Source organism: Mesoplodon mirus (genome assembly GCF_964341445.2).
Source record: "Mesoplodon mirus genome assembly, chromosome: 3".
Lineage (NCBI taxonomy): Eukaryota > Metazoa > Chordata > Mammalia > Artiodactyla > Ziphiidae > Mesoplodon > Mesoplodon mirus.
Window position 1 is genome coordinate 151,268,005 of NC_138978.1, and position 21,371 is coordinate 151,289,375.

A 21,371-nucleotide genomic window follows, 5' to 3' on the forward strand; every position below is an offset into this window, starting at 1 on the left:
GAGAAGCCTCCCCAAAGGTCCCTATCAGAGTGGAGCTCTCCCTCCCTGGACTTCCCACCCCGTCCCCTGCTGCAGCACTTATCTCTTCCTGCCTCTGTGTTAGAGGGCTGTGTGTGTATGTGTCGCCACTAGGCTGAGAGCTCCATGAGGGCATGGACCATGTCTTACTTTTCTTTGTGTCTGCGTGCCTGCCACAGAGCAGGTGTTCAAAACTGCATTTCTTGAATTTCATTGAACCTAAGCCTAGTGGTTTGCGCTACAGGCTACCTGGACTACAGGCTGCCCATCTCTGATGAGAGCTCCAAGACCAGCAGAGAAGGGAATGGAGAGGAAGGAACGGGACCCCTGGTCAGCCCCTTCTTCCTCAGCATCCACGCTGCCATTGCTCAGGTCTTCCCATCCTTGGCCTGGCGTGGCCCTGCCTGGCTGAGAAGATGAGGTGGGGACCAGCCAGAGACATATAACAGGTCTGTGCTGGTGACTTGTCTCTTGCGTGAGTTTATTTAATGCCCAATTTCGTGGGAAATCTTCTCCTCCTCACCTCCACCTCAACTCTGGGTGCTTGGGGCTGGGCTCAAGTAGAAAAAGAACAAAGGGACCCAAGAGAGTGGTACAGAGAGAACTCAGCCTTCTTGTAGGAGCCCAGAGATCAGAGCGCCCAAACCAGCTGGAGACCCAGATCTTTCTAAAGGGTTTACTTTAGTCTTCTCTTCAGTGAGCTGAAATCGCTACAAGAACAACCAGAGTGAGGCAATCAAAGGACATTTAGGCTGGGAGGTTGGCGGGCAACCCAGGGTCCAGGCACCCAGAGCTTGTGGAATCTCCTCCGGGTGCTTTTGGAAGCAGAGCCAACTTGGTGGGTGGCTGCCTGGGGGCAGGGGCACGGCCAAGGTGGTCTATCGAGTACCCCTGGATCCCTCATCTTGAGTTAGACTTTGGAGGGTGGGGGAACCAAAGACAGGGATCGGCTACCGGGGAAGGAGGGCTCTTCTGGGAGGACCCGAGTGTGGGAAGCAGTGCCGCTGTCACCGACCTAGACTGTCCTTCTAGCTAGCTGGGTGACTCAGGTCCTGCTGGCAGGTCTGGATGTGCTGGGACAAGTCCCAGCCTTCCCTCCCTCTCCACCTCTGTCCCAGCTCACCTGGTGGAGGCCGAGCCTCCTCCTTCCAGCTCCACTGGGGGGTTGGCTACAACCCTTCAGCTTGAGGGGCCACTGCCAGCCACTTTCTCAAGCCCTGCCCCAGGCCTGGCCCCAAGCAGGTCAGAGCCCTCTGTGGGGACCCCAGATGGCCCAGCAGCATCCTGACAGTTGTATCCCTTAGGGAGAGAGATCTGGGAACCTGGGGTGCAGGCACCCAGATTTGACATCGCCTCTGAGCCTCACAAATGCCCTGCCACTTGGGCAGCCCAGGCACCCTTATTTTGACGAGGAGACAGACACCTGCAACCTCACAGCCAGCGCTGAGCGGCTGAGCCTCCACTCAGACCTGGGCCTCCTGATGCTGATTCCTGAGCACACACCTGGGCCCGTGGTCTGGAGGAGGCTGGGCCCCAAGCACCGATATACTCACAGGACCCGGGTGGAGGCAGCCGGCCTGGGCCAGGCAGGCCTCATCCAGTCCTGTCTCAAGCTGGGGCCTGACTCCCTGGGACTGGGCCGGCTTTGTCTGCAAGTCCTAGAGGAAAGGTGTCTGGAATAAGCAGGCTCCCAGCTCGCAGGGAAGGGGAGCTGTGAGGGCCTCTACTGAGCCTTCAGGAGTTGGAGGTCAAGACCTCCTCAGTCGCCCTCAGCCTTGCTCGTTTCTGTAGGGTCTGCCTTAGACGTCTCTGAGCAGTTCTGCACTTGAACATCCCCTTGGCTTCAGGAAGGGGGAGGAGTCATAACTTGCCTTGGTTAGTCCCTTATTAGGTTCTAGGCACCAGGCTAAGGTGTGACACGCAGAATGTCCTCTCTCCTGCACCCCAAACCTGTGAGCCAGATGCCATTTGCTTTCCTATGGGCAGCGGAGGAGGCTAATCTGAGACTGGAACCTTGTCTGAGGTGGGTGGCAGCACTGGGACTGGAGCCCAGAGCTGCAGGCTCCAAAGCCCAGGCTCTTACATTGGAAACTTGACCTCACTTAAGGGCCCCGTCACTGACGGGGGCCTGCCACGTGGATCCATCCAGGCGTCCCGGCTGAAGTTCCCCTCCTTTTCCACCCTGTGGCCCCAGGTCTTTCCTCCTTCCCCCCCCGCTTCCCCCCAGAATCACCCTTGAGTCGCCTGGAGTGGCCGGGGTCAGGTCACTGCCCTCTGCCCCGTGCCGTCTGAAGGCTTTGGTGTGGGCCCAGGCTGTACCTGCTGCAGCACCACCGTTTCCACGAGGCTGGCAGGGAGCACCAGCTCTGCACGGGCACAGCCAACATGGCACAGCAAATATGTCGGCTCCAGGCCAGCCAGCTGCCCACCAAGTGCTGCTGGAGCACTACCGCACCAAGTCCAAGCAGAGATGAGTTCTCAGCTGCCCCCAGCCTGGGCCACTGAGGCTGTGGGAGTGTGCTGGCCTGGCTGGGCCCTCTGAACCCCAGGTGTGGGGCTGGGACCTGCAGGACGGACCCCCGGGGAGAAAGCCTGCCTGTTGGTCCTGCAGTCTAAAGGAGGGTGGTCCCCTGCAGAGGCCACCCTGACTCGGTGTCTCACCCTGTGACCCCTGGCGGGAGAGGCAGGCAGGTCCAGATTGGAGCAATTTGTCCCCTTTTTACAGAGTGGAGAGAGGCTCAGACATGAACAAGGAAGGGCAGTGACTGTCAGAGGAATGAAACCCAACTCCTAGTCGGGGCCTGGACTTAGCGAGAAGCACCTTGTCACAAAGAGGCAAATATAGGGTCTGCCTGTTCCGTCCTTTTTTGCAGAAGATGGCTCTGTAGCCGGTGGGGAGGGGGGCTGATGTTCCCCTCTCCTAGGGCTGTTTACTTTGCAGCCTCAGGATCAGCTGAGAATGTCACGCCCCAGCCTCCCTCTTCCCTCCTCCCTTTCAGTGTGGACCGTGGCTGGCAGTGACATTTAAGAACCAACGCAGGGAAGGCACCTGACCTTGGGGAGGAATGTGGGAAATGTCTGCAGCCTGGAGCAGCCACCCCCAACCTGGGGCCCAGGAATGTGGGCTCCTGGCCCAGAGCCCGTGGCCCCCAAGGGAGGTGTGCGTGTGGTTGGAAGAAATGGGGGGGTGCAGGGCCCAGGAGTGACATTGTTGGAAGGCCCTGTAAGGTCATCTGGTGAAACTCCTACCCAGTTATAGAGGATGAAGATGAACCATCAATGCTGCCCTCCTGCCAGCACCAGCACAGCACCCTCTCTGATCCAGTTAAGGGCACAGTCCCTGACTCCTAAAGTCCCCTGAAGCCCAAGGTCATGGATACATCTGTAACTTGACTTCTCAGATCTACAGAAACACAGAATGTCAGAGCCCTTTGAAATTAGCAGCTACTGCATCCATCCATATTACAGATGTAGAAACTGAGGCCCAGAGATGGGAATTGGCCACAGGTGCGCTAATTATGGGCCAGGGCTCTGGGGTAGGTGCTTTCCCTACAGCCCTCCTGCTTTCACGAACTGGGGGCATCTCCTTCTAGCAGTAGGGAGACTCAGGTGGGCCCACTGAGCTCCCACAGGGTTCCCGCTGGGAATCCAGTGCCTTCTGTGGGTGCCCTTAACTGTCAGGGGTGGGAAATACAGTCACAGAGCAGACACTGAGGGCCTGTCTTCTATGCTCAAGGCAGGTGATCTCTGCTCTGGCTGGACAGAATTGAAAGGCCAAGCTAACACGCCAACAGATGCTAGTCTTTGGAGCTGAACCCTAAGAAAGTGCTTAATAAGGACTCTGCTGCCCTCCTGTGGCCATACCTGGGCATGACTGCTGTCATCGAGGCCTCCAGCGGCTTATGTTCTCCAAACTAAGGAAATCTCTCCCAATTTCCCTCCTCCTAGAAAGCACTCCAGGGGGGCTGGACGGGGTGGACATCATCTCACCTCCCTATCACCCAGGCCAGAGCTTTGGCTGTGGAAAGCAGATGGGAAGGGTGGATGACGCTTTGCTCAATGTCAGATCCTGGAGGACGAAGGCCACAGGCCAATAGGTGAGGCCCAGTCTGTGTTACCCAGAATGCTTGAGTGTTGGGAGAGACTCGGTGGTTTCCATGGAAACAGCCTAATCAACCAACGCTAGACGGGATGGTTTGAAAATTTAGAGGATATTTATTTCTCGGGAAGGTCCACAACAGCTGGCAGGCACTGCCCTCCCCTGTTCCAGGGGATTTCTCTCTCCTTTTCCGAGAAATCCCCTCTCTTCTTGGAAGTGCCCTTGGGGAGGCTGGGATGTGAAGAGAAACCATACACAACACTCCAGAGCCTTAAAAAAAGGAAAGCAACAGACAACCTCCCCCACACAAATACACGCATACAGAATAAACAGACATATAAAAGAGGCTGAGGCGCTGCTTGGGCGAGTGGGGCTGGGTGGCTCTGCCCCGCTGCCCCCAGCCAGGAGTCTCCGGATCTGATGGCATGGAAGTGCCTGACAGCCAAGCAGCAGCCCTGGCTTCAGAGAGAGGACCGGGGAGGGGGGGGGGGACCTCTCCCTGGAGCTCAGGGGAATAAGGGACAAAGGAACAAATAAATAAATAAATAAACAGAACCCTAAGAGCTTGGGCTGAGGCTTGGGACCCCTGGGGCCTCTTTCCCTGAAAAGAGCAGATCCAGGGACAGGCAGAAAGAATAACAGGGAACACACAAATCCAAAGCCACACCCAACTGGCCTCCAGAGCCTGCATCCTTCAGATCCCAGAAGGACCCAACCCAGAACCCAGCCTCAACCCAGCTCTGGAGGAGGGAGGGGTGAGCTGGGGAGCTTCCCCGGGGCCAGTGGAAACTGTTGCCTTCATCCTGACCATCTCCACAAAGAGGGAGCCGGAGCTGCCTGAAGCGTGGGCTCTTCCCTAGGAAAGCCGAGGCATGGCCCTCTCCTGCCCCTCTTCTCATTGGCCCTCCTGACCCATGGCATCTGCGTCAGCTGGGAGGAGCCCTTGTGTGACTGTAAATAATGAAAACAGTCCATCCGGGTGTCCTCTGCTCCATTTGGCCACCGACGCCCCCACCACCTCCAGCCAGGGCTATACTTAACGGCTCCCTTCAGGCCAACAGGGAGGAGGCACTGGACAGAAGCAGCAAGGACAGAGAAGGGGGCAGAAGTTGCTGGAATGGACAGTTTGGGCAGGAGGCCAAACCGGACACATGAAGAAGTCCAAGGACTCGGGAGTCCCAGGGTCCCCCCGGAGAAGCATGGCCAGCTGGGGGCTGGGGAGAGCACGGGGTCGGGACAGGCCGGCCGCTCAGCTGGGCAGTAGCACGTGCTGCAGGAGGTAGGTGAGGGAGTCCCAGTGCTTCCAGAGGAGGAAGAGGACGAGGACCAGGAGGGCGGTGCTGGTGACGCGCAGGCGGGTCTTCACGAGGGGTGTGATGAAGTTGGCGAGCGTGGACACGAACACCAGCAGCACGGCCATGAGCGCCAGGATCACGTTGATGAACTTGCCCAGCAGCGCCCGCGCGTTGGCGTTCTCCACGCCCTCCAGCTGCACCACCTGCTGCTGTTGCTGCTGCAGCTCCAGCTTGGTGACCCGGGTCAGGCACGACTCCACAGCCTCCTGCAGGGACACGGGCGTCGGGCGCACTGGAGCTCAGGGCGGGCAGACCCCCAGCCTAAACCCTACCCGCCCCCCAGAGGAGGCGACAGTGCACAGGGTGCCCCCTCCGAAGGCCGGGCAGGGTAGAGGGTGATCAGCCGCAGCTAGAGGCCTGAGTCCTTAATGATGACGATTTGGGGAGGACGGTGGGACGTGGAAGTCTTGAGTAAGGGGAAGCGGTGGAACCAGCCCACTCCCAGATTCCTCTTGAGGCCGCTGTACCTGGATGTCCCGGGCCCTTTCATAGGACTGGTAGGCCACCTTCTCCTCCATGCTGGCCAGCTCCTGCTTCAGGTTGGTCATCTCATTCTGGTGAAGCTCAGTCAGGTCGTTGAGCTGCTCCTCCAGCCGCTCATACCTGGCGGAGGGAGAAGGTATGACACCAGTCCCAGCTCCCCAAGCCTCCTGTCTCCCCCCAGGATCAACTGCACTCATTCTCAACAATGACTCAACCCACCCCGGGTGTCCAGCCCTGTCCAATTTTAACAGCAACAACAATGAAAGCTACTACGTACACAGCACTTCTTATATGCAGGCCCTGGGCTAGGCACTTTAGCCACATTATCTCATAGGATCCTCCCCACAAGCCTTCAAGCTAAGTACTAGTGTCATCCCCATTTTACGGATGAGAAGACTGAGGCATAGAGAGGTTGAGGAAATTGCCTGAGATCACAGAGCTCATGAATGGAGGAGTCAGGGATTGACTGACTTCAACAACCTCGGCCCTTAAGCCCTGGGCTAATAGGCTCTCCTGGGTACCAGGGACACAGGGATATAGAGACACAGTTCCTGCTCCGAAGGCACAAAATATCAGAAGATGACTACTATGCGGGGTGACGGGTAGTAGTTAGCTTTCAGGCAGGTTTCCCTCTCAATTTCCCAAAATGTCTTCACATATATAAAGAAGAAAAAGTGCTAACTAAAGAAAAGATCCCTAAGAATCCCAAGGAGCAAGTGCCAAATGCCACACGAGAGGCGCAGAGCAGACAGAAGGAAAGGAGGGGACAGGCTGACTCAGGAGCCTCGGCTGGATGTTCACGTGGACCATGCCAGACACCTACATACGGTGACCTTACAGGTTTGGACTCAGTCCTCACAAACCCTACGAACAGGGATTCACGTTATTCCCACTTCACAGATGAGGACACCGGGTATGAAGAGTATGAAGAACTTTGTTCAAGGTAAAGAGTAAATAGTAGAGCTGGGATCTGAACCCAGGTAACCTGGCTCCAGAGTCAGTGCTCTTAGCCAGAGTCTCTCCAGATAAAAGGCCATGTATCTGGCTCCTGCCTCGGTTTCCCCTTTTGTACAACAACCATGTAATCATCAAATAGGGATGCTCAGAGCTACTGAGACAGGCAGAGCCTTCCCTCCACAGGCCCCATAATCCTAACTTCCAGCTGCCCTGAAAGCTGGTGGAAGGGTCCTCGGAGCCTCTTCCTGGCCCCTTGCAGCAGCCCAGGGCCCTTCTAGATGCTCCCCCCGTCTGCTGCTACCACCAAGTGTGAAAGCCGGTGCTCGGCCCCTCTCCCCAGGGCCGGGCCGGGCGGCACACACCTGTAGCGCTCCTCCTGCAGGCACTGGGTCATGTAGGTATAGTCCCTCTGCAGCTGAGCCTTCAGGTCCTCCATCGAGTCCTCCAGGTGGGACTGGCCCTCCTTGATCTCCCGCAGCTCTTCCAGCACAGCATCCAGGTTTCCGGGGGCGCCGTACAGCATGTTAGACTTGGGGCTCCCCAGCGCCGCAGCTGGCCCGGCCCCCGAGTTGCTGCCCGCCCCGGCCGAGCTGGCGCTGGCGCTGGAGCACTCATCATCGCTGCCGTACTTGGGGCTGGACACGAGCGTGGCACTGCCGCTCAGCGCCCGGGCCCCCTCCTCGGGGGGCCCGTCGTCCAGAGGGTCCTTCAGGTGGGCGATGTTGTCAGCGCTGCCAAACTTGTTCCGGATGAGGCTGGCGAACTCCCGGGGCTTGGACACCACGGCGGTGTGGGTGGCCTGTGAGAGGCCGGAGAGGCTGCCCTTCACGCCCTCCACCACGCCCCCCCCAAAGCCGCTGATGCCGGCGCGCATGTTGGCGCCCACGTCCTTCAGGCCCTGCTGCATGTCCCGCAGCACATCCTTGGGCTGCCGCGACGGCCCGTTCTGCTCGATCTCCTTCAGGCGCCGGCGGTAGTGCTCCAGCTTCTTGTGCAGCTGGGCGATGGTCTGGGCCGACTTCTGGTTCTTCTTCTCGAACACCTGCTTGATGCGGGACACCTGCTGCTTGTCGGCGTTGTTGGCCAGCTTCAGGTACTCGGCCACGTTGTCGTCCCGCGCCTCCTGCTCGATCTTGATCTGCTCTGTGATCTTCAGGATCTTCTGGTGCAGGTGGTCGATGGCGGCCTTGGTCCGCTGGGGGTCCGGGGCCCCGTCTGGCACATCCAGGCTGATGGGGCCATCGGGGTCACCATGGCCAGGGCCGCCAGGGAGGCTCAGGGCCGCGAGGTCCCCCTTGTCGACCTGGGGAAGAAGGCAAGCAGAAGAAGCGTTAAGTCAATCAGGAAACCAAGGGAGGGGGCCCACAGGAGTCTCTCGTGTGTCCCTGGACAACTCTGGACTTGGTTTCACTGCCTGGAAAACGGATGCAGGATGAACAGGAAACTTTAAGAGTCCGAAAGAATAAGGGCCATGACAACAGTGTTCCCTCACAGCTGCCATTTAGGAAGGGCTTGCACATCTGCTACTTACCCAATCCCCACAACAACCCTAAAATGCAGTCTAGGCAGACCTGCTCCTCCTTTGGCCCAGAGAGTTCAAGCAAGTTGCTCAGGGACAAACAGCTTCAGGAAGACAGAACTGGCAGCCCAGAACTCTTTTTGCCCCATCACATGGACCAAGCAGGTCTGAGGCTTCACTGCAGTCACGGGATTATTTCTCAGGGATGAGACACACTGTCCCTCTGGACTCAGCCCTCCATAAGGCTCCTGCCTGGAGCAGGCCTCTCCCTCAGAGCTGACCAGAGCCTACACTTGGGCCCCATGCAGGCACAGGAAGCACTCCCCTGCACCCTCCCCACCTGGGCTTCCCCTGTGCAGCTCAGCGGGCCACCTGCCTCAGTGCACACCTCTCCCAGCCCTGCCCTTACCTTCCAGCTCCCTGGGGTCGTCGGCAACCTCTTCCGCTTCATGATGGCTGGAGCGCCCGGCCCTGCCCGGTCTCCCAGGACAGGGAGAGGAGCACACCCCCACCTGCCTGCTGGTTGGGTCCCCAAGGGCTCGAGTCCCAGAAGTAACCCACAGGCCGAGGGAAGCAGGGCCCAGGCTGGGGGCCTGGGGGTACCAGCCAGCCAGCGTGGAAGGAGGTGAATGTGCAGGAGGGAGAGGACAGCGCCTTTTCCTCGCAGGCAGGCAGGCTTCCTGAATGCATCAGGGTGGCACAAAGAATGGAGCAGAGAGACTGAGAAAGGATAGGGGGCAGGGAGAGAGGGGAAGGAAAGGTCACAGAAGATAGGAAAGATGGGAAGCCAGGTCGGATGAAAGCAGGCGGGCCTGGAGCCCCACTCTCCCAGAGCCGGACCCGCCTCAGCCTGTTGGAGGACCACTGTCCACAGCTGAGCCCCAGTGTCTTATCTCCATGCAACAACGGAAGCAGCAGGAAATGGCTCAACCCCATGTATTTTTACACCCAGCACACCCCGGGCCGGGTCAGATATTTGCTCTTTTTGTGTATGTGGGGGTGGGGGCAGGGTGAGGCACACATGGGGGAAGGGGTTAAACACAAAGAAAGTGGCCCCAGCTCACAGCTCACGCACCGGAAGCAGCCCGTGCCAATTACAGGCAGAAGTCACTGGGCTCCATTTCTGCTGAGGTGCAAAATTATTGGCAAACACTGTTAAAAACAATAGCCCTGCCAAACTCAGGAGCCAGGGGAGGGTGTCTCCTCTGTGGGCTTCCTCTTCGGCCTTTTCAGGTCCCAGTTCGACTGGGGATGCTGGGTACAAAACCCATCCCTTCCCATACCTCCTGAAGTCAGGACTTTCCTCTGACATGTGTTTTAGGTCTCCCCGCATGTCCCTTTGCCCTTTGCCAGGTGCTGATACCTTCAGGACCTTGTATATCAGAGGAGCCAATTCCACAGTCTCCCTTAATGACCCGTCCCAAGGTCTACTCGTTGCAGCAATCTGATTTCAAACTGCCTCGTGCAGTGAAACCCCTTCTTCCTGTGCTGTTCCCTGCAGTGACGGCAAACACCACATCTGTCGATTTTCCTGACCCTCAGTATCCCCCCCTGTAAAATGGGGATAATCATATCTACTCTCAGGCCTTTGGTGAGGGTTACACGAGATGATGTCCAGCGAGCACTCGGCATGGCACAGACAGAGGCACCCATCGGTGCTGTCTGGATCTGGCAGCACAACATTTTTTGTGTGTGGCAGAGGAAATGAAGTTTATTTAAAAGATTATACCAAAAAATTTGCTCAACATTGATACCATGAGACAAAATTTCATTCTATATGCAACACACAGTTTTTAATATTAAAGAACTTGACCCCTTTATAAGGCCGCTGTGCTTTCCAAAGAGAGTCAACACTTTCCCTCTCTTCCACTCTCTTTGTGGGAGAAAGAATATTCAGAAAATGAGTTGGGATCTGGCTGCCTCACTGCCTGATGCTCAGCTAGGTCGTGGCCTCATCTTTATAAAGAGGAGGGCGTCGGTCCCACCTACTTGGAGGAGTGTGGGAGGACCTAATGAGACACGGGCTCGCTGTGAAAAGCAAAAGTGCTTTGGCCTACAAGGGAGTGTAAAAGAGCAAATTCCCTGCCTGTCCTGGCTCCAGTCTGGCAGCTTAGAGCCTTTTACCCCTCAATTTGGTGGCTGTCTGGCTTACAAATGGAAAAGCAGAGTTGAAGCTGGCTGTGAAATCCCCATGAATGAGAGAACAGACACTCCGGGAAAATCAGCAGGGCCTGGTGGTGAGCTGAAGTGGGGGAAAATCAGCAGGGCCTGGTGGTGAGCTGAAGTGGGCTGGGGTCCCACCCGTTTCCCCGCCACCCGCCCCTCTTCTCTGCCCTGGGGCCCAGACTCAAGCCTGGGGTTCCTGCCCCTCCATTGGGTCTACAGTGCCTGGAGCCTCTGGCTGGCTCCAGTCACAGAACATGCCGCTTTGTCCCTGCCCCCAGGGAGTTCTCCACTCCCTCCTCTCCCCAAGCTCCCCCCACCCCAAGGCCGCAGCGCCCTTTCAGGACGAAAGGGAGACAGGGTGACCAGGGAAAAAGAGCCAAGGAGGCTGCAGACAGACAGGCAGAGGTACAAAGAGGGATTATGCTTTAACAAAGGAAGGAAAATTAGAGCATTAGAAGAAAAAAAAGATGAGAAAGCTGTTAAGAGGGATGAATCAAGCAGAGCATGAGGAGAATGAGATTTGCTCACAAAAAATAAAAGAAGAATCGCAATGAGACAGGATACAAGGCCCATGCAGGGCAATGGAAAGGGCACTAGGTGTGGAAGCAAACACCGGTTTAGAAGCCTGGCTCTGTCACTTACCAGCTGTGTGCCCTTAGATATGTCATTAACTTTTCTGGGACTCAGCTTTCTCATCTAGAAAAAGGGGGTATTTCTACCCACCTCAACGGATTGTCAGGAGGATACAATGAGACCATGAAGGCAACGATCACAGTACAATCTCAGGGCACACAGCAGGTGCTCAAAAACAAATCACAGTCAACTGACACTTCACATCCACTAGGACGGCTATAATTTAAAAAGGAAAATAACAAGTGTTGGCGAGGATGTGGGGAAATCAGAAGCTTCACACCTTGGCTGGCGGGAATGCAAGATGGCGCAGCTGCTGTGGAAAACAGTTTGGAGGTTCCTTAAAACATTAAACATGGATTTACTTTATGACCCAGCAATTTCACTCCTAGGTGCAGCCCCAAGGAATGGAAAGCGGGTATTAAACAAGTACTTGTACACGTATGTTCACAGCAACACTATTTACAATAGCCAAAGGGTGGACACAACTCAAATGTCCACTGATTGTTGGATAATGGGTAAGCAAAATTGGTAGAGTCACACAATGGAATCTTATTTGATTATAAAATGAATGAAGTACTGATAGAGGCTACAACGTGGATGAATCTCAAGAGCACTACACTAAGTAAAAGAAAACAGATACTAAAGGCCACATATCGTCCAATTCCATTTATATGAAATGTCCAGAATAGTTAAATTCATAGAGACAGAAGGCAGACTAGTGGTTGCCAGGGGCTGGGGAAGGGAGAAATGGGGAGTGACTGCTTAATGGGTACAGGTTTCCTTTAGGGATAATGAAAATGTTCTGGAACTAGAAAGAGGTGGTGGTTGCACAACCTGGGTGTGGAAGGCCAGGGCCCTCAATCTGCTGGCCTAGGTTGCAGGGCCAGCCCAGAGTGGGTCTGCGGGAGGGTATCTGAGTCCTTCATCTTATGGGCTCATTTTTAACAGAGCAGAAGCTCTAGCTGGGACTTCCCTGGCGGTCCAGTGGTTAAGACTCTGTGCTTCCACTGCAGGCATGGGGCACAGGTTCGATCCCTGATCAGGGAACTAAGATCCCACATGCTGCTCAGCACAGCCAAAACAAAAAAAAAAAAAAAAGAGAAGAAGAAGCTCTAACTCACTCACTAAAAAGAGCAGCAATACAGATCACTGAACTCCCGGTCACTAGCAGGTGAAAACTCCCAGGGTCCCCCAGCCTGGAGCACGGCAGTGGGTGGGCTACACAGGCACTGCTGTTCCTCTCTCGAAACTGTCACAGAGCCTCACACGGCCCAGGCCACCCAGTCCTCTGTCCATGCCTAGCCACCAGCACCATGGCCTCCTCACCCCACTCTCCTGCCTGAGAGGGGCCAGACACTCTGCAGGTACCTGACCCCAGGATGAATCCCTGTGCACAAGGGGGCAAGTTCTAAGAAGAGAACCGTGGAGAGTGGCCCACGCTTCTTCCATGACCCCTATACACACAAGGCAACCCGGAGGCCAGGTCATGCTCCCTGCTCAGGGTGCCCACCAGCCAGGGCTGAGGTCACTGACCCTGTTCTACACAGACACTGATGTCCGAGAAGTGCTGATGAATGTTCTGGAAGAGCCAGAGCTGGGACGTTGTCAGAAGTGTCCGGGGCACAACTTTCCCTATTCCTCTCCCTGCTCTGGCGAGACACACCCCTGGGAGCACCCCCTCCACGAGGCTTTACAGCCCCTCAGACTCTTCTCCCTGCCCGCTTCCAGCAGAGCTGAGCGAAGCCGGATTAGGCGCTCTGCCAGATTACAGGGCTCCCACCTCCTCCGGGGCCTGAGCTCACATCTCCAGGTTAACCCGGCCAGACACGGGACATGGGTCTTCCTCTCACACACTAGCCCAGCAGCCTGGTCCCTGAGGCAGACACTTGGGAAAGAAGCATCCAGGCTTACATGAAGCTCCTCAGTGCAAAGGGGAAGGACGCTAGCCGTGTAAACTGTGAGATGTGAATCATGGGTCTATTTCTCCAGCAACAGTACAAACACATTATAAACATGCTTCAAGATGGACCATATCAACAATCACACTTGCAAGGAATGCGTGCTCCACACATGCGCTCCCAGGTCCCCAGGAGACCGCAGATGGCCCCCAGCCTGTGACTCCCCTCCCCCAGGGACAGGCAGCCCGTTCCTACATTTACAAAGTGCTCCTGTCAGGGTCCCCAGAGCAAGCTGACACAGAAGATGATCCCTGTCCTAGCTACCTGCTCAGGGGTTGGAAAGCCAACACTAAGGTCACTCTTGGAAAAAAAAAAAAGGAAAGAAAAGAGCTTTGGGGCTCCTATGCTTCCCTTTAGCAGAGCAGGGTGGCCCTGTCATCCCGGGACAGGTGGCCTGTGTGTCCCCTCCCAGGGTGGAGAGCAATGGAGTCAGGTGTCAACCCTGCTTTGTCTGTGGGTCTGACCAGATGGGCTGAGGTCCATGCAGGGTGCTGCTCCTGGGCTGCAGTGACTAAGAGCCCCGCAGGTGAGTGTGACAGGCCTGTCAGGCCCGGGTGACTCAGCAGAGATGCTTCCATCTGCTGACTTCTGGCCCTGTGACTCTGATTTGAGCACCCTTCTCAGGATGGAGAACACACAGATTCCCCTCTTCTACTAGTTCCCCGAGGGAAAGGGAGGTAAGCCAGGCCAGGATGGAGAAGAACAGCCATGGCCAGCTAACACCCCGTCCCCTGCCCAAAGAGGCAGTGTGACCCTACAGTGAAGCTGGGAGGGAGGCAACCTGACATCTTCCACACCAACCTGATGTTCCAGCCAGAGCAGACTGGGAAGATTACGCCAACCCTTGGTCCTTAGCCAGGGGCTGCTCCCATTCTTCCAGATAATGCAGGCGCTATGAAGCCACTCAACCCCGGCTCTGGAGGCATCATCACAGCTAACCCAAGCCAGGTGGGGGAGGGGCGGGGAGGGGCAGGAACGGGCAGGGGCGGTGGGGAGGGGAAGGCACCAGCCCATCCAGTGGTTCCATTGGTGCCTGGGAGCCCAAGTGGCTTTTCTCCAGAGGGCAGGGAGGCAAATGCTTAGATAAAGGGGTACACGTGGAGGAGGATATATTATATATATACACCTGGGGCTGTTCACTGGGGAAGAGTAAGATGAAAAACTCCTGCAGTGAGACCCCAGCTGCCACACAAGGGATTCAAGGGCAGGTGCGTGAGGGACCTGGCTCTTCCTGCAGTGCCCCTTCCTTGTTGCATGAGTGCCCTCAGCAGCTTTACAAGGAATTTTACGCTGCTACAAGGGATTGCAGGGTGCAGAGTCCATACAGATGAGGAAACTCACTCTCGCATCCTTTCATGCAGCACCTACGATCTCCAGGCAGCTGGGCACTGGGTGGAGGCTTCAATCAGCTTCCTCCTGCAGCCAGCAAGTGCTTCCTCCCGCCCTGATCCTAAGGGTGACTCTTCCTGGCAGAGCGACAATCCTCTCATCTAGCCCTCGGATTCCAGTCCTTTCTGATAGGTCCACCCCTTGGTTCTGGTCAAAACTACATCCTCGGCTCAGCCGCCTCATTCCCTGCCCTGCTGAGAACAATGCCCTTTTGTCCACACAAATGCCCTGCTGTGCTGTTCCCTCTGCCTCTCATACCCACACCCTGGCTGGAACCCCGGAGCTGCCCTCCCACCTTGGCGCCTCCTCTATTCTCAATCCTCCAAATTCTCCCAAAGCTCCAAGCACCCAGCACTTTGCTCCTTCTGGACCCTCCTACTGGGATCGTGCTCACTGGCCCTTCACATTCCTCCCTCCCGGTCACTGTTTCTCCGTAGACAGAGGCAACCACAACCAGGAACACCCCTTCCGCTTAATTTCATGTCAGCTCCTCTGGCCCCACGCGGAGTGACGTCTGGCCACTGGTTTCTGTAGGTTTCTGTGCCAGGGCTCCCTCACCCAACCCCAACGGCCCTGCCAGCACCCGTCAGCCTAAAGCCTGGAGGCCTGGTGTTCACCCCTCCTCCCTTCTCCCATCTCTATAATGGAGAGAGGAGAGGGGGCCACAACCCAAGAGACTGGAGGGGAGCACAGCCCGCCTGACGAACTCCAGAAATGTCTTTCTTCCACCCCCCACCCCCACCCCCATCCCTACCAGGGCCTCACCTGTGTAGGTACCGTTTCCCAAAGCCGTGCTGGTGATGGGGTACCAGGGGCCCTGAGGCCCCAGCTTTCAGCAGGCTGTGCCAGGCCCCCGGGATCACAGTCCCTGGGCAGCACTGGGCTTGCCAAGGGAAGCCGGGGTCTGCGAGCAGGTGTGCCAGAGCTCCCAGGCTCTGCAGCCGCCATCTCCAGTCTGAGGCCCAGCCTGGGGATTAGGGACGGATTGCGCTGGGAGATTTTCCCCTCCCTGGGGCTCATGGCTGCTCCTTCCCATCTGGGAGGAGAAAGGGAGGATCACCAAGCGGGTGCCCTCCTCCACCCTGCCCATCCCCAAGTCCAGCTGTTGCCACTATGAATCCAGTGTTCATGAGGACATCCAGGTGTGACAGACAGCAACTCCTGCCTGGGAGGCAGGTCGGGGAAGCACGTGGCAACACGTGCACCTGCATCTTTCACCCAACCAGATGGATGCTCCGCCCGTCCCCTCCCTTCCCCTCCCCTCCTCTCCCCTCCCGTCATGCATGCACACAAATGCCTCGCACACAAATGCCTCTCACCGTCAGAAGCCCCTCTCACAAACAGGCACAGTCCCATCAACTCCCTTCTTCAGCCTCAGAACAGAAGTGGACCTCCTAGCCAGGCTTCCAGGATGGAGGCGAGCTCTTCAAAGCCAAAAAGGCTGGAGCCTGGAGGGGACTCCTTGGCAGATGCTAACACAGCCAGCTCAGCCTGCAGTCTTCTGCCTCTTTCCCTGCTGCCCTGCCCACAGGCTGAAGGCACCATCACTCCCAAGGCTTCCTCCCTACTCTAACAACTGCCTGGAGGAAGCAGACAGCAGCCAGCCTCACCAGGGTATTTCCTCTTCTCTGAGATCCTAGAAATCGACTTTCTGCTCTGGACACCGCTGCCAGCTACTTCCCCGCTAGCTTCTGCTTCCCATTCGTCACACACCCCCTCCAGCCCGCCCCCGCCACCCCCCCAGCAAAAACACCCAAGATAAAACATGGATGGCAAACTCACAGCCGTCTCTTCCTCCTTGGACTTCATCTTGACAGTCCCAGCAAGAAATCCCGTGAGCGGCCAGCAGAGGGGGCCAGAGACCCACAGTTGCGGAGAGCAAGCTGTGAGGAGGGTGCTGGGGTGGCCAGCAGAGTTCAGGGGTCTGCTGGGTCTCTCTAAGGGCAGCTTCCCACAGCAGAATCACCAAAGACGACGCAGAGTCTGCACCCACTTGAGCCTGGTGAGAGACTCAGGGCTTAAATATTAAGGATCGGCATGGATCACGCTGACGGGGCAGCCCAAATTCAAGAAGGTGCACGGAGATAAGGGCCCAGTGCTATCTCTAGGGCCCAATGCCAGGGCCCTCAGCCAGAACACCAAGAGCAGAAGTCCCCACACCCTAGGCTCGTGGAAACCTTACAAACATTTGTGGTGGCAATGACTTGGGGTTTGTGAGGACAGGGGCCTAGCAAGGGCACAACACTGAGGTCCCAAGTTCTGGGGCCGGCTCAAGCATAAGCAGTCAGGGACATGTGGGGTCAGGGACACTTGTGGCAGCTTCCCACATCTGTAACTGACCTCCCGCCTATGGTACTTGATTTTTTTCTTTATGCTTTGGGCATGTGCACTGTTCCTCTTGCATAAACAAGTCTTAAGTCTTAATGATCCCAGGAAGGCAGGGATCAGATCTTAACTATATCCGAGCCCTTCACTGTGTCTAGCATAAGACTGACCCTCCCTAGTACTGACGTCTGTAGATGACTGCCTGATCTATCCCACTGAGCTGAGATGGAAGGCAGTCCATCTACTGCAGTCTGTCCTAGGTAGCCACAGAGGCAGCCTGGTCTTCTCACACTCAAGACATCCCTCCTCTGCCCCCCACCCCCTTCTAGGCTCCGCCAAGCTAACATTTGTAACCTTTTCTTACAAGCAAAACAGGGGGTGGGGGGGCGGAGAAAAAGGAGAAGGCAGTAGCAGCAGGAGCCCAGAGGCAAGGAGGGGGCTGAGTAAGCCGAGCCCTGGGGCTCTCATGACGCCTCACAAGGTCTCACTCCCCAGCTGCCCAGGATCATGAAGGCTCAGAAGCACCATAAAGAGGTTCCTTCGAGGCCTCACTGCACCACCAAGATGACCATGAGGTGGTATCTGGCATCTCCCTAATGGGAGGGTTCAGCTCCCCTCCAGGGACAACTCAGCCATCAGCGCAATAACTGAAGAGCAGGAAAAAGCGGGGTGGAGCTCAGGGTGAACCATTAGTCTGCTAAGAGAAAAGGGACAAACAGGAACCAGGGGGATGTCTGCCAGGCAAACCAGCAGGAAGAGAGATCCCTTTTCCTCTAGAGTATGTTCTTGTCTTAACATGTCTGAAACGTTCCCAAATCTGCCAAGGATGCAGAGCTTCCTGCTCTGGGGGTGGGAAGCAGGAGCCCAAGGCGCCATGACGCCGTGGAAAAGGTGATGAAAAGGGTCTGGATCACAGCTCCATACCTGCTATGGGAGCTTGGTCGAGTGAGCACAGGCTCTGAGACTCAGTGTCTACCACTGCACTGGGAGGAGTGCATGAAGGCGGGGGGGGGGGGGGGGGGCTCGGAAAGCCCTGGCAGGAGAGGAGTGTGTTGCAGGAAGACACCTCGCTCCCTGGGGGCAGGTTACACCTTTCGGCCCACGGCAGAGGGCTCGGGTCAGAAGGCCTGCTGTGACTCCTCACCCCGCTAGCAATGCGGCCTCCACAGGCCCTGTACACGCCTCTTCACAGCTGCAAGAGGAGGCGGCAGCACCCACAAAGCAGCAGTCTGGAGAAAAAGGCCTCAGGGATGAGACCGGCGGCATCCGGAGCTGGAGGAAAGGGTGGGTGAGCTGAGCCCTGGAGATTCTCTGCAGCTCAGCTGCAAAATCGTACATATGATCCTTATCTCCCAGGGCTGTAGGGAGGGGAGGATCAAATGGGAAGATGAGTAAAAATGCCTGACACATCATAGGTTTTATTGAAATAAATGACTAAAGAGCCAGCAATCCCACTACTGGGCATATACCCTGAGAAAACCATAATTCAAAAAGACACATGCATCCCAATGTTCATTGCAGCTCTATTTACAATAGCCAGGACACGGAAGCAACCTAACTGTCCATCGACAGATGAATGGATAAAGAAGATGTGATACATATATACAATGGAATATTACTCAGCCATAAAAAGAAACAAAACTGAGTTATTTGTAGTGAGGTGGATGGACCTAGAGACTGTCATACAGAGTGAAGTAAGTCAGAAAGAGAAAGACAAATACCGTATGCTAACACACATATATGGAATTTAAGAAGAAAAAAATGTCATGAAGAACCTAGGGGTAAAACAGGAATAAAGACACAGACCTACTTGAGAATGGACTTGAGGATATGGGGAGGGGGAAGGGTAAGCTGTGACAAAGCGAAAGAGAGGCATGGACATATATACACTACCAAACGTAAGGTAGATAGATAGTGGGAAGCAGCCGCAGAGCACAGGGAGATCAGCTCGGTGCTTTGTGACCGCCTGGAGGGGTGGGATGGGGAGGGTGGGAGGGAGGGAGATGCATGAGGGAAGGGATGTGGGAACAGATGTATATGTATGACTGATTCACTTTGTTATAAAGCAGAAACTAATAAAAAAATAAAATAAAATAAATAATAAAATAAAATAAAAATTACAGGCTTGCTTTAAAAAAAAAAAAAAAAAAGGTTCTGAAGAACCTAGGGGCAGGACAGGAATAAAGACGCAGACGTAGAGAATGGACTTGAGGACAGGGGGAGGGGGAAGGGTAAGCTGGGACGAGGTGAGAGAGTGGCATGTATACATATACACTACCAAATGTAAAGTAGATAGCTAGTGGGAAGCAGCCACATAGCACAGGGAGATCAGCTTGGTGCTTTGTGACCACCTAGAGGGGTGGGATAGGGAGGGTGGGAGGGAGATGCAAGAGGGAGGAGATATGGGGACATACGTATATGTATGGCTGATTCACTTTGTTATAAAGCAGAAACTAACACACCATTGTAAAGCAATTATACTCCAATAAAGATGTTAAAAAAAAAAAGAGAAAAATGACTAGTCCTGAGGCTCCTTCACATGCGTATGTACACACACACACACACACACACACCCACACCACAGTTATTCTAGGAGGTGCCTGGAAGACTCCGCCTGGGACAGAAAAACCCAAAAAGTAGCTACATACGGAGCAAAGTTGAGAGTGGCAGGCGGACACAGGAGGAGCTGCAGCTGCACTGAAGCGACAGGTTGTGGAAAGACATTAGCCACCAAGCACCTGTCCTTGTGCAGAGAGAAGTGCTGCTGGGTAACTGCCACCAAGTGTGCTTCCTGGCAAGTCCTGGCTGCCCTGCCACCTCCTCTTTGGCCTGGCAGAGACAGGCTCCATCTGAGCAGGGGACAGGGCAGTCGCTGGCCCTTCGCAGGCTCAGGCAGCTGAGCCAAGGCAGGCGTCTCCGGCCACACTCTTTCCGTTCTCACAAGTTAGCCTGAGTCCAGGGCGACAGATGGGCTCCCGTCATCCTGGGAGGGGACCCCGGAAGGAAGCCTGGACCCTGAAGGAAGCCCAGGTCCTGTACGCCAGGCTCTCCTCTGCATGCCCAGCAGGTTTCAGCCCTCTCTTGCCCTGGGTTCCCCTTAATTAAGTTTTTTCTTCTTCTTCCCCTCGTTTTCATGCAGTGCCCCTTCTTTCTTTAATACTCTTAAATATTAAGTTTTTTCTTGTCTCTTCCTTTGCCATTGTTATTACTCTTCAGGTGCCCACACCCGCCCCCCCAACACACATTCTTTAAAAAAATCTTCCTTCTCAGTTTTCTTTCTCCTGCGGGGTTGGGGGGGAAGCACACACCACATTCTGAAGAGTGGGAAACCTGAGAAGTCATAGGCTTCAGGAGCAAAGACTAATGCTGAAGAGCAGCTAAATTTAGTAGCTTCAAATACAAGGTGATGTCTTCAAAAAATTTCAGGCTCCAAACGTGCTGTGAAAATCTCCCTGTTAGGATTCCTCCATGAAAGGCTGGCAGCTGCCCCAATGCTCACCTCTTGGAAATGGGGGTTTGGGAACTGGTCAGTACTCAGAGGTCCCTCCCCTAACACTCACTCTTAGAGCCAGCCATTTGGTGCATTTTCTTAGAAACTCACGTCACCAAGGAGCCCTGCTTCCCTCTGGGGACACACAGGAGGAAGGGCTATCTTCTTCAGGGTGAACTAGAGCAACTAAGGTGGGCGCATTTCCTTAGGAGCTTGTGGAGAGGCTCGGCCACATGAGCTGGAAAAACAGACAGGGAAGGCCAGAGTAGAGAGCGATGCGGGGCGTGCACACACCACACCACCTTGCAGCTGCTTCCATGGAGGGAGGAGGCCATCTCTTTCGCCCATGGGTCCTCGGCCTGTCTAATGCCATGGACACTCCTGTTACAGAGTTCAAGGTCATGAGCCAGATGCCGGGCAGTGGAGAGATCACACACCTAGGTCCCTTTTAGGAAAATCAAATCTGGTGCCAGCTGGGTAGGAAAGAGGGATGATTTCCATGCATTCTATAGCCACTCTATTTCCCTGGGGGAGGCGACACTGGGAACAGGCCTGGGAGAAAGTGACCCAGAGAGGAAGCAGTGTCTCCTTTTTGGGCAGTTTTTAGGAAGCAAAGCGCCCTCCACCCCACCCTATTTGCAAAGAATAATTTAGAACGACTCCCTTCTAAAAGCAGAGGACTGAAACATAGAACTCTTGGGGCGTCCTGCTGACTCAAGGGCTCAGAGCTTACCATGAGCTGACGTGATTCAACGAGAAATGTATGTGAAAGCAAAGCAGTCTGCAAACTGCAGCATGCTGCCCAATATTGGGCTCAAAGGGACATGTCAAAGGCCATGGTTGGCATGGCCTGGGGGTGCCCACAATGCCCTGAACCCTTGAGGAGCCAGCAGACAGGCATGGCACCCAGATAATATTTGGGTCTGAAGCTGCCTTCTCAGGCAGCAAAGAAACCTTATATAATGAAGTTAATATTACA

At 55.4% G+C, this 21,371-nt stretch overlaps 1 protein-coding gene across 2 annotated transcripts in view; it reads right to left on the bottom strand.

Annotated features, from left to right (window-relative positions):
- Positions 1–4,220: 4,220 nt before the first annotated feature.
- The window catches only part of TMCC2 (transmembrane and coiled-coil domain family 2), a 35,322-nt gene continuing 18,171 nt past the window's right edge, over positions 4,221–21,371 (bottom strand). The window contains exons 1-4 of one of the 2 annotated variants that reach the window (XM_082616266.1): positions 16,360–16,585; positions 7,275–8,215; positions 5,940–6,075; positions 4,221–5,678 (exon numbers count right to left, since the gene is read on the bottom strand). In XM_082616266.1, the coding sequence (XP_082472392.1) occupies positions 5,367–5,678; positions 5,940–6,075; positions 7,275–8,215; positions 16,360–16,386 (1,416 nt within the window). In that variant the 5' untranslated portion in view covers positions 16,387–16,585 and the 3' untranslated portion in view covers positions 4,221–5,366. Of the gene's footprint in view, positions 5,679–5,939; positions 6,076–7,274; positions 8,216–16,359; positions 16,586–21,371 lie in introns of those variants that run through there. The other variant, XM_082616265.1, reaches the window with a different exon arrangement.